This window comes from Piliocolobus tephrosceles, chromosome 7, assembly GCF_002776525.5.
Source record: "Piliocolobus tephrosceles isolate RC106 chromosome 7, ASM277652v3, whole genome shotgun sequence".
Classification (NCBI taxonomy): domain Eukaryota; kingdom Metazoa; phylum Chordata; class Mammalia; order Primates; family Cercopithecidae; genus Piliocolobus; species Piliocolobus tephrosceles.
This window is the reverse complement of record NC_045440.1, coordinates 95,825,140-95,837,762: the sequence shown is the minus strand read 5'-3', so window position 1 is coordinate 95,837,762 and position 12,623 is coordinate 95,825,140. Positions and strand designations below refer to the sequence as shown.

At 38.8% G+C, this 12,623-nt stretch overlaps 1 protein-coding gene across 6 annotated transcripts in view; it reads right to left on the bottom strand.

Annotated features, from left to right (window-relative positions):
• Positions 1–12,623, bottom strand: part of NDUFAF6 (NADH:ubiquinone oxidoreductase complex assembly factor 6) — a 37,488-nt gene that overhangs the window by 7,958 nt on the left and 16,907 nt on the right. For 5 of the 6 annotated variants that reach the window (XM_023222879.2, XM_023222881.2, XM_023222883.2 and 2 more), the window contains 5 exons: positions 10,818–10,874; positions 6,821–6,923; positions 5,365–5,498; positions 3,935–4,036; positions 251–307 (listed from right to left, as the gene is read on the bottom strand). In XM_023222879.2, the coding sequence (XP_023078647.1) occupies positions 251–307; positions 3,935–4,036; positions 5,365–5,498; positions 6,821–6,923; positions 10,818–10,874 (453 nt within the window). The remainder of the gene's footprint in view (positions 1–250; positions 308–3,934; positions 4,037–5,364; positions 5,499–6,820; positions 6,924–10,817; positions 10,875–12,623) is intronic. The other variant, XM_023222880.2, reaches the window with a different exon arrangement.

The window sequence follows — 12,623 nt, the reverse complement described above, 5'->3', positions numbered from 1 at the left end:
GCAAAACAGATTCAAGCCAATGCAATCTGGCTGCAAAGTCAGTGCTAAAAACTCAGCTCACTTGCCTCTGAGAAACACAGAAACGACCCTCAGCAAAAGCATCAGTAACTAATGAAAGCCACCATGAGGGAGGGAAACAAAAACAAAGGCTCCAAACTAAAGAAGTGCATTGGGAACTTTATAAAATATAAAAACAGATCATACACATCTGCTTCATTAATTATACAGCCTTCTCTGTTAATCTACTTACCGTCTGAAGAAAAGCAGGAAATGCTTTCACAGGAACACTTTTGTGAAAGGACCTAGCCTAAAAAGGAAGAGGAAAGGAAGCTGGTCAAAATTAAGCAAATAAACACTCTCACTCTGAAAGCAACACCAGCAGTTTAACAATATTGATGGGGCCTCTCTCAAATGCAAGAAAACAGCTCATCTCCTGTAGATTAAGATTAGTTTCCTAAGCCTAAAGGACTCAGAAAAAAGTAACTACTGTAGTAAAAATTCCAACCTTTCTTAGCTTTAGCATCCTTCTTGGCTTTAGCATCTTCCAGCTACCTTACAATATCTCATAATAACTTTGACTCCCCAGCTCCGGTAAGTGGGAAATGAAGAAATACTTGCATTACCAAGGCCTGTGCACCCCTAGCTTAGGCTGACTTTATCTCCTGTTTAAATGAGTAAGATCCTCCTAGGTGATCTTCCTGTGTTCCCTGACCTTTAATTCGTTCCACGCAGCCAGACAAATTAATGTCCTTACATCATCATTTCATTTTTACCTTCTTCAATTCCCTGATAGGTCGTTTCAACAATTCATCCAGGAATTCAAAGGCCTCCACATCTTGACTCTAACCTCGTCCATCTAACCTAACTCCCTACCACTCTGGGCTACGAACACCTGGTCACTCAGGTTGATGCCCATCATCCTGTATTTGCCAAGCCCACTCTTGTCTCCATGTCTTCATTTATATTTTCCTTAACACCAGGAAGAGCCCTCTACTTCCTGACTCACTTCTTAACCCATTACACTCCAGTTTGACCCTCAACCATCCCCTAAAATTACTCGATGATCATCCATGATTTACTAAACACCATATCTATCTTTTCTCTTCAATCTCTCTGCAGCATGTAAAACTCTGATATTCCCCTTTCTTAAATCTTCTCCTTGATTTTCAAGACACTGGCTCTCAGTTCTATTTCTCTGAACATTCTTTCCTTCCTCTTCTTCCTAATAAATTGCCTTTCTCCTTCACCTTGTAAACAGAGGTAGGCCTCGGGGTTCTGCCCCTGGTCCTCTGTACATTCTTCTTCAGCAACACCATCCAAACTTGGAGCTTTAATTATAAGCCTTTTATGTGGATGACTCTCAAATATATCATCTTTAGTCCTGACTTCCTTTAAAAGTCACAATCCTGCATTCTTCAATAGCCCATCTCCCTCTAATCCCCTCAAATTCAATTACGTCCAGCAGCTAGTCCAAAGTCTAATGATCCACACCAAATGTAGCATTAGTTTCTGCTGTCACTGTAGCTTTTGAATGGCACCATCAAAGTGCCATACTTGAATTCTTCATGCAACCTTCAACTTTCCCTCTATCTGATCTTGCCACAATCCAATTAGTTATCAAGCCTAGTTGATTCTACTTGTTATGTGTGGGCATGTATGTATACATACATATATAAATGTACATACACATACATAAACATCTACTGTCTCTAAATCATACTCTTTCTCTCTCTCCTAAGTCTCCTAACTGATCACCCAACCTCTAAACTCTCTTGTGTCAAACACTGCTAGCAGGGTTTCCTACTCTGCAACACTAATATCACTGTTTTATTTGATGATGATGATGAAAACTAACATATTTCATGTACAATATGTCATACTACATTATAAACTCTTCATATATGTTAACTCATTTATCCAAATAACCCTTTAAGCTGGGTGCTAAAATGATCCTCTACTACAGATGAGGAAACTGAAGCACAGAAAGGTTAAGATTACATGATTAGTAAACGGCAGAATTACGATTTAAAGTCAGGCTTCTGGTTCCAGAGTTTGCACTCTCATCCACAATACTCTAATGTCTTTCAAAAGCCTCTACAACTCCATAATCTTTCTTCAATCTGCCATTCCAAACCTATCTTCCAGGGCCACATTTCACATAACCTATACACCAGCGGTATTCAAACCTGGCTGTTTAATTAGAAATTTAGAAATTTTAATTCCTGGCCCCATCCCAGATTTACTATCCCAATCTCCAGGAGTGATGCCTGGGAATCGGTATTTCTCAGGTGCCTTACACGTCCATTGACTAGGACTGCTCAGGTTCCACACAAAGCTTTCCTGCCTTTCATGATTCTGTAGTGTGCTCAGATCTTACCCAAAACTCTGCTAGTTAGTCCTAACTAATTTCTCATCTAAAGTTCCATGTATTTTATCTATACCTCTGTCAGGGCTGAGAACTGTCTTAGACATTCATGAAATTAAAAAGAAGCTGAAGATAGTCTTTGCCCTCAAAGAGCTTACAATCTGATTACTTACATATTTAATATTTCACAAATATTTACTGACTGCTCATAATGTACCAGGTACTTTAGATGCTGAAGAATATACAATAGAATCAAACAAAGTCACTTACATTCCAATGAAGTGGGAGACAATAAGCAAACTTTTAATGTCAGGTAGTGAAAAGCGCTAAGCCAGGTAAGGAGACTGAGGGTGATGGAAAAGGAAGATGTTATTTTAGGTAAGATGGCCAGGGAAGACTTTTCTGATAGGGTGACATTTGAGCACTAGCTGGAGTGGAGGTGGGGTACAGGGGAAGAAGCAGGAAAAACAGCAAGTGCAAAAGCCCTGTGGTATGCAGGTACGTGTCCAACTCTTTAGAATCTACTGAAGCCTAAGAAAAAAAAAAGGTTCACAAGAAGTACTAGGAAAAATTAGCATTATGGGAGCTAAGGAAATAGAAAGTTTCCACCAAGTCTTCAAGAGCCACTGAAATCAAGAAACACTTCAAGGAGAACCAGAAAGGAATAACACCATGGAGATGAATGACAGACAATTTCAAGAAAGAGAAGTACAGTCAACAGTGTCAAATTCCAAACAAAAGTCCTGGAAAAGTTTAAGAGATGAAGAACTAACTCTTAGGGAACAACTAAAGTGACAGGCAGGAGAAATCAGGAACCAGTTCAGGAGCCAAGTCCGAGAATCAATGGAAGAAAAGTCAGTAAGTGACACAGAGAGAAAGAAGTCTACGGTGTCAAAAAAAGAAGAAGAGTTCACAAAAACAAATTGTAAGTGACCACTGAATTTGGCAATAAGGAGAATTGCCAAACTAGTGATTGTTTGTTAGAATGGGCAGGATAGGAACCAAATCACAGCATGATGAGCAGTGCCAAGGTGGAAAGGGCCTGAGGTAACAGTGAAAGCGGACCACTTCCTTCCAACAGTTCACCTAAGAGAGAAAAATACCAACAGAAGGATCTACAGGCTGCCTGTAAATTCAGAAGGCAGCAGCAACAAACCAGAAGATAAAAGAGGCCACCTATCAGAGAAGCAAACTGAAAACACCAGCTGGGAGTGGCTGAGGGTGCAGCCCCTGGGAGCGGGAGGAGAGACTTCGGCCTTGGGAGGCAGAAAGACACCCTGTCTTCCAAGAGAGAAGTGGATGGAGCACAGAGGAGCCCACATGAGAAAGCTCAGGCTTGATTTACTCAGTAAAGAACGCATTCATATGCTGTGAGGTGGGGGAAGGGACTTTTTTAAGTGAGAAAAGTTTACAACAGACTCTGAGATAAATCTACTGGGAAATCAATGAAAAATGGAATAAAGACGGCCAAGTTAGGAATATCATAACTGTGTTCTAAGAATAGCCACATCTAGATATGATAATTCCCTAAATGATTTGGCAAAAAAAGAAAAAAGAAAGCCGACTTACATGCTTTAGGTGCAAGTGTGCCTGACTGGCAATGTCATATATTACATCTCTCACATTTTTATCTCGGTTCCTCCGTAGAATGTCCTCTTGTGAAACACCATGCTGTGTGGGGAAATATACATTACATTAGGAATCTAAAAGCACTTCCTTCCAACAGTTCACCTAGGAAAGAAAAATTAAATTGACGATTAAAACTATTTAGCACAAGAGAACACATGACAGAACAGTACGTACAGTTTAATGCCTATTTTGTCTTTAAAGATGTGTGTGTGCGCATGCGTGTGTGTGCATGTGTGGAGAGAGAGAAAAAAACAAGAATGAGAGAGTGACACTTGGAACATGCAACAGAATTTTTTGTTTTTTGAGACAGGGTCTTAATCTGTCACCCAGGCTGGAGTGCAGTGGTACAATCATGGCTCATTATAGCCTCAACCTCCCAGGCTCAAGGGATTCTCCCACCTTAGCCTCCTGAATAGCTGGGAATAGAGGTGTGCACCAACACACCCAGCTAATTTTTGTATTTTTGTATTTTTGGTAGAGATGGGGTTTCCCTATATTGCCCAGGCTGGTCTCAACCTCCTGGACTCAAGCGAGTCTCCCAAAGTGCTGGGATTACAGGCATCAGTCACTGCGCCTGGCCACAACAAGATGTTAATTAACAAGTTGTAGGTAAAACGAAAATACACAAGCAAGAAAACAAACACACAAAAAGTTTGAAAGAACAGATAATAATGAATCTCACATAGAAAACAAAGTTCTCGCCAGGTGCAGTGGCTCATGCCTGTAATCCCAGCACTTTGGGAGGCCGAGGCGGGCGAATCACAAGGTCAGGAGATCAAGACCATCCTGGCTAACACGGTGAAACCCCGTCTCTACTAAAAATACAAAAAATTAGCTGGGCGTGGTGGCACGTGCCTGTAGTCCCAGCTACTTGAGCGGCCGAGGCAGAAGAATCGCTTGAACTCAGGAGGCGGAGGTTGCAGTGAGCCGAGATCACGCCACTGTACTCCAGCCTGGGTGACAGAGCAAGACCCTGTCTCAAAAAAAAAAAAAAAAAAAAACAAAGTTCTCGTAAACAGATATTTACAATGGATTACTTACTCCAATAAAATTAAATAAGGAACAGGCTAAGGTGAACACTAGGAATAATTACTGCAGTTGCTTGGAAGGGAGGAAGGCATCAACATGAAGCTATACCAAATGAGGTTCTCTAGACCTTCCTACTCAAAGCTCCTCCAGAGACCTAAAATGCCTGATGGACACAATTCTGACTTGATAACTCTGGGATAAAAAGAGGAAGAGCATTTTTAGTAAGCAATAAGCATTCCTTTCAAAGCAATTACTTGAATAGACTAAGCAAAAAAGCAAAAGATAACTTCCTTCCCCATATTCCTGAGGTAAATATTGAAAGGTACAAATTACAACCTTACCAGCATACAAATATCCATGGGAAGGAACACCTTTCTTCTGCTCCCATGATACGGTGTTGCTCTCAAGCAAGTGACAATGCCTTGTGCTTTTCCAATATGACTTGCAGCATGATCTGCATGAACGTCCTTTATACCTACGATTTCAGAAATTATACAGGGCTGCTCTATTCTAAGTGCATAATAAATCAATAGAAATAGCACAGAGAAATCAGCTAAACATGTAAAAATAGACATATATCCTATGTTTTATATCTGAAAAAAACAGGATTTATGAGTGAAAAACAGCACAAAAACAAGTTGACCATTTACCACTAGCAGATATCTAAATCTCAATCTCAACTTTTAAATGAGAGTTTTCCTCAGACTATAGCACACTAAGAACACATTTAGAATTTTAATCAGCTATCATGGAAAAACTTTACAAGTCTTCCATTTCTTCTCCTCTGTGTAATTTCCATATGACCTCATTTTAAGAATATGCTTAACAAACATTCTACTCTTTGCTCCCTCCTTTCATTGTGACGGCAAACATGTCACCAGAGCTGTGGGCCAGAACGGCCTGGGAGATGCAATGGGGACTTGTATTATTCTTTTAGGGAGGTATAAAGATATATATTACCTTCTTCAAATGAGATGGTATTGTCCTTGGCCCAAATAATTTCCTCATTTCAATAAGACTTCACTAACTGGCAACAAAGTCAGAGGAGAAATCCTACCATCAAAATTTTTTTTTAAAAAAGCAGAGAAAGAAAAATCTCAAAAACTTTTATAAGTGCAGTTGTAGGCTGGGCACGGTGGCTCATGCCTGTAATTCCAGCACTTTGGGAGGCTGAGGCGGGCAGATCACGAGGTCAAGAGATCGATACCATTCTGGCCTCATCTCTACTAAAAGTACAAAATATAGCTGGGCGTGGTGGCACGCACCTGTAGTCCCAGCTACTCAGGAGGCTGATGCAGGAGAATCATTTCAATCTGGGAGGCAGAAGTTGCAGTGAGCCGAGATCGCACCACTGCACTCCAGCCTGGGGACAGAGCGAGACTCCGTCTCAAAATAAAATAAAATAAAGTAAGTGTGTTTTACTTCTTCTACTTTTCTTTTTCATTGGATAGGTATTATTAACAGGAAAAGAAGAGTCAGGTTATAGGCCTTCCAAACTGTAGGAGATGCTATAGTAAAAAAGTAAAGCCACCTGCAATTACCAGATTATTAATTTCAACATTCCCATGAGGTAAAGTAGCTGTATGAGAGCCTGAGTCTTGGATTACTCTGCATTACAAAGAAAGAGATATAAATTCCTCTTCTTGCTAACAACAACAACCACAAAAACTGTTCCTTTACAGATAGTACAAAGGAAGACTTTAGTGCTAAATTGGTCAAACTGCCAAATTATGAAAAAGTGAAATCTCAAAGGTATTTTACTGGAAAAAAGAAGTATGAAACAGAAAAACAACTTACCCAATATTTCTAGTGTTAAGTAAAGAAGAGAGCTCTGTGTGTTTTCAGCATAATTTTCCAGTTCCTTGATATTACGATATGCTTTATCATCTAGATTTTTTTCCTACATCAAATAAAATGCAAATAAAATCTGTTGAACTGTCAGTATTTTATAAAGGTGCTGTTTTTTTGCCCCAAAGAACTGAATAATAACAAATAAAAATATTTAGTATATGTTATTTAGTACACAGTAAGATAAAACATTACAATATTAAAGTTCTACATATTCAATACTTTCAAATTACCACCTCAAAATAAGACATCAGGAATAATATCAATGTACAAATCACCATGAACATGGCATTGTTTTTTTAATTTCATCTGAAGCCCAAGTTATCAAAATAAACTGACTTTACTGAGCTCTTATGCAAGCACTTTAGACATTATCTTCTTAACCCAAACAATCCCTCCACCAAGAGATAAGGAATTAATACTTTTCCCATTTTACAAATGAAGAAACTGAGGCATGGATCCATTAACATGTCCAAGGACACACAGTTAACAAATAAATGGTGGGGACAGGAACCCACATATGTGACTCTTGAATCTACATGGTCAATGAGGAAAAGGTACCTAGAAAAAGAAAAGAGAAACCAGTGCCTACCCCATTACCCAAAAAGAAACCATGATCAATAAAACAACAGGGTTGATTCCCTAAATACACTATATGCAAGAAACAGAAAAATGAGAATCTAATAAAAAGAACACTTAGCCACTTTTATAATAATACATTTACGAAGACTATTATTAGGGCAAAATATTATCCCCTATTCACCCTCTTTAAAATCAGAAGAAACTAACACCAGCATCAAATGCCATATGCAGGGTTTAAAAAAAAAAAAAAAAAAGAGGCTGGGCGTGGTGGCTCACACCTGTAATCCCAGCACTTCGGGAGGCCAAGGTGGGCAGATCACCTGAGGTCAGGAGTTCAAGACCAGCCTGGCCAACATGGTATAAAACCCTGTCTCTACCAAAAATACAAAAGAAGTCAGCTGGGCATTGTGGCGGGTGCCTGTAATCCCTGCTACTTGGGAAGCTGAGGCAGGAGAATCTCTTGAACCTGGGAGGCAGAGGTTGCAGGGAGCCGAGATCATGCCATTGCACTCCAGCCTGGGCAACAAGAGTGAGACTCCATCTCCAAAAAAAAAAAAAAAAAGAAAAGAAAAGAAAAAGAAAATGATACCAGCAATGATTCCAGAAAAAAAAAAAATTCATCCTTTATGGTTTGTTAAATTGAGACACAACTAACATACCATAAAATTTATCTCCTCAAATAATACAATTCAGTGGTTTTTAGTATGTACACAAAGTTGTGCAGCTAACTACTATCTAATTCCAGAATATTTTAATGACCCTTAAAAGAAAACTTGCATCCATTAAGCAGACATTTCCCATTTCCCCCTCCCCTCAGCCCTGGCAATGGTGCAGCCCTGCACCATTTCACATTCCCGCCAGCAATGTACGAAAGGTTTTAACATCTCCGTGTTTTCACCAATATTTGTTAACGTGCATCTTTTTCTTTTTTATCACGGCCATCTCAACAGCTGTGAAGTGATGTTTCTTTGTTTTGATAAGCATTTCTCTAATGAAAAGATGTGAAACACCTTTTCAGATGCTTATTGGTTGTTTGTATACCTTATTTGCAGAAATGTCTACTTAAAGTCTTTCCCCATTTTTAAATTGAGGTTTTTTATTGTTGAGTTGTAAGTTTCTTGCATATTTTAGTTCATTGTCCCTTATCAGATATATAACTGGCAAATATTTTTTTCTTTTAGTACAATTTATCTATTTTTTCTCTTGTGCCTTTGGTATCACATCTAAAACACCATTGCCTAGCTAGGCGCAGTGGCTCACACCTGTAATTCCAGCACTTTGGGAGGCTGAGGTGGGTAGATCACAAGGTCAGGAGATTGAGACCATCCTGGCCAACATAGTGAAACCCTATCTCTACTAAAATACAAAAAAAAAAAAAAAATTAGCTGAGTGTGGTGGCATGTACCTGTAGTCCCAGCTACTCAGGAGGCTGAGGCAGGGGAATTGCTTGAACCCAGGAGGCGGAGATTGCAGCGAGCCAAGATCGTGTCGCCGCACTCCAGCCTGGCAACAGAGCGAGACTCCATCTCAAAAAAAAAAAAGAAAAAGAAAAAAAAAGAAACCACTGCCTAACCTAAAAGTCACTAAGATTTACACCTATGCTTTCCCCTAAGAGTTTCAGTTTTAGCTCTTACATCTAGGTCTTTTAATCTAGTTTGAGTTCATTTTTGTATATGGTGTGAGGAGGGGTCAAAACTTATTCTTTTGCAAGAGGTATCCAATTGTCCCAGCACCATTTGTTGCAAAGACTGTTCTTTCCCAAGTGAAGTGTCTTGACACACTTGTCACTCAACTGACTATAAATATATGGGTTTATATCTGGACTCTCATTTCTATTCCATTGATCTATATGTCTACCCTATATCAGTAACACACAATTTGATTACTGTAGCTTTGTAGTTAAGTTCTGAAATCAGGAGATGTGAGCCCTCTAACTTTGTTCTTCTTTGTTAAGATTATTCTGGCTATTCTGGGTCCCTTGCAATTCCATATGAATTTTAGGACCAGTTTGTCAATTTCTGCAAAAAAGAAAGCTGGAATTTTGATAAAGATTGCATTGAATCTACAGATCAATGTTTGCTCACAGTTCTTTACTTTTAAATATCCCCCTTCAAAAGCCAAGTGTTATTTTTCATTAAACTAAAATGGTATCTCTGTCTTGGGTTCTCTAATTTTCTTTACCTTGTAAAAACAGAAAAGATGATACCTGAAAATAGGTCTTCTTAGCTAATATATCTTTTTGGCTTCTTCTGATTATTGATACAGCCTATAGTTAGCAAACTGTATCTAAATAAACTAAGTAAACTTACATTTCCATGACAACAGCATGCAATTAATATCAGGCCAAGGGGAACACTGACCTAACAATGCGTCAGAAAGGTCACACATGTTAGGCCATGTCACAGAGCAATTCACTGACTTGGCTGGACCTAGAACTAAGTTCTAAGAATTTAGTACAGGATTCCATTCACTGGAACTGTCAGACTTTCTTTATGCCCTCTGCTATTTAGACACAGATCCAAGTACTGGGGTATACATAAAGGTATGTGCATGACTAGTCAAGTATTTGATGATATTAAGGAATAATTAGTAATTTTTAAGGTATGATAATCATATTATGGTTATTTTTTGTCTTTTTCTTTTTAAGATACATATTCATTTATAAATCAAATGATAAGATGTCTGGGATTTTCTTTAACATGTCACCAGATATTCTACACATGCAGAGTATTCTCTCTACTTTTATGTAAGTATGAAAATTTCCTTTTAAAAACAAAATTGTGGAGTGTGATTGTGCATACACATGCCTCTGCCTGGGTGCCTGTCTCAATGTGAGGGTATGGGGGGCTGACGTGGGTAGCATGCAAGGGTAAAGTATGAATAAAATGGCATGGTTCTCTAAAATTTTCCTTCCTCCAAAATATTAATATACAATCAGAATATTTCCTTCCTGAAGAATTAGCTTAAGAATTAAACAGGAAGAAAGAAAGAGCCGGGCGGGGTGGCTCAAGCCTGTAATCCCAGCACTTTGGGAGGCCGAGATGGGCGGATCACGAGGTCAGGAGATCAAGACCATCCTGGCGAACACGGTGAAACCCCGTCTCTACTAAAAAATACAAAAAATTAGCCGGGCACGGTGGCGGGCGCCTGTAGTCCCAGCTACTCGGGAGGCTGAGGCAGGAGAATGGCATAAACCTGGGAGGCGGAGCTTGCAGTGAGCTGAGATCCGGCCACTGCACTCCAGTCTGGGCGCGACAGAGCGAGACTCTGTCTCAAAAAAAAAAAGAAAGAAAGAAAAAAATAAAATGGAGTAAAATAATTAAACAGGAAGAAAAAGCTTAAAACTTGAACAATTTTGACTTACTCTTTCATCAATGATTTTCATAAGCCATCTTTTAGTCAGATTATGTCTTTTAACAGCCTAAAAAACAAAGAGTATTATAAGTTTTCAGAAAGTACTAGAAATGACTTCTGTAAAACTGAATAAACAAACCAAATACAAAACTAAGTAAGGAAACATTTGTAATAACTCATCACCAGATAGACAGTTATGTTAAAGAAATATCAAGGAAAAAGAAAATGTCCCTAGAAAATATTTCAAAACATTTACAAGATTATATTTCTAATACTTTTCTACTAACTTGTCTTTTTTTCCTATACTGCTAATAATTTAACAATTCCACTTTCAAACAAAAACAAAACAAGATTTACGCATCGAATACTGAACTTCTCTATTATGTAATATAACCCGACTTTTTATTTTTTTAAATTGTAGAGACAGGGTCTCACTATGTTGCTGGTCTTGAACTCCCGGGTTCAAATTATCCTCCCGCCTCAATCTCCCAAAGTGCTGGGATTATAGGCATGAGCCACTGTACCTAGCCACCCTGACTTCTATGCTTACTCACTACACGCACATTTTTTTCCACAGGATAAAGATTCTATTTAGCAAAAGTAACCACTCCTCGAAAAACAGAGTAACTAAAACTCCAACAAAAATAATCCACATGGTAAATTGTTACCTTAGCAAGTAAAGACACCCCAGTAGGAAAGAGCTCACTTAGTGCCCAGACACTTGTCTCTACTACAATTCTCCTTAAAGGAATCAAGGCTCTCAAGAAATGGGTGATTGCAAAGGTGAGGCAAGGGAGAGATTCAAGAGGATCCTAGAATATCTTATTGTGTCAGAAAATAAGAAAGTGCTCCAAAAAATGATGGAAGCGTGTCACAAGGACATGGCAGCCACTGTGAACGAGTTCCCCCTGTCCAAAGCTGGAACAACCTGAACACCCAAATCAGTACATGAGTGAATTATAAACTGTAAAAAACAAGAAATCATGTGTCGACACCAATAATTAATAAACAAATAAATATAGGAAAATAAGAGCTCATTCTTACAGCAGAATGCTAAGTGCCAACTGGTAAATGTGGACCAAATGCTGAGGTTGAGAAGTTATCATTTTGCAACCATAAGAGTAAAGACTGAATCAGACAAGAAGCATTAATGGCTACTAAGTTTAGGGAGAAATTTTGATGAGGAGGAGGATATTTTCAGTTTTAAAGTCTCTCCTCAAAAACTGTTGATTACTGCAAGTGGAATTACAGTGGGAAAACCAGGCAAAATTGTGACCAAGTAGTAAAAATTAACAAGGCCATAAAGGACAGGTGGACGCAGTGTGCCCCTACATGTGATACTCTGAGAAGGACGTACCACCTATGAAGTATGCTGCCAGCTAAGAATCCATAACTTCAATCTAATCATGACAAAACATCAGACAAATCAAAAATTAGTGTTCTATTTTAAAAAGATGAGGTGGGGGGATACTCTTCGAAAATATCAGTGTCACAAAAGGCTAAAAAAAAGGCCATGGAAATGTTCCAGATTAAAAGAAACTATAGAGACATGACAGTTAAGTACTTGACCCAAGATCAGATCCTCCACTGGAGGGGAAAATGATATTGTGGACATTAGGTCATCTGACAAAATTGGAATATGAATGGAAAATTAAATAAAATTGTTCTATCAAATTTAAATTTACTAAAGCCAGTAACTGTTCTGGCCGGGCACAATGACTCACGCCTATAATCCCAACACTTTGGGAGGCCAAGGCAGGAGGATCACTTGAGTTCAGGAGTTCAAGACCAGCCTGGGCAACACAGCAACCTCATC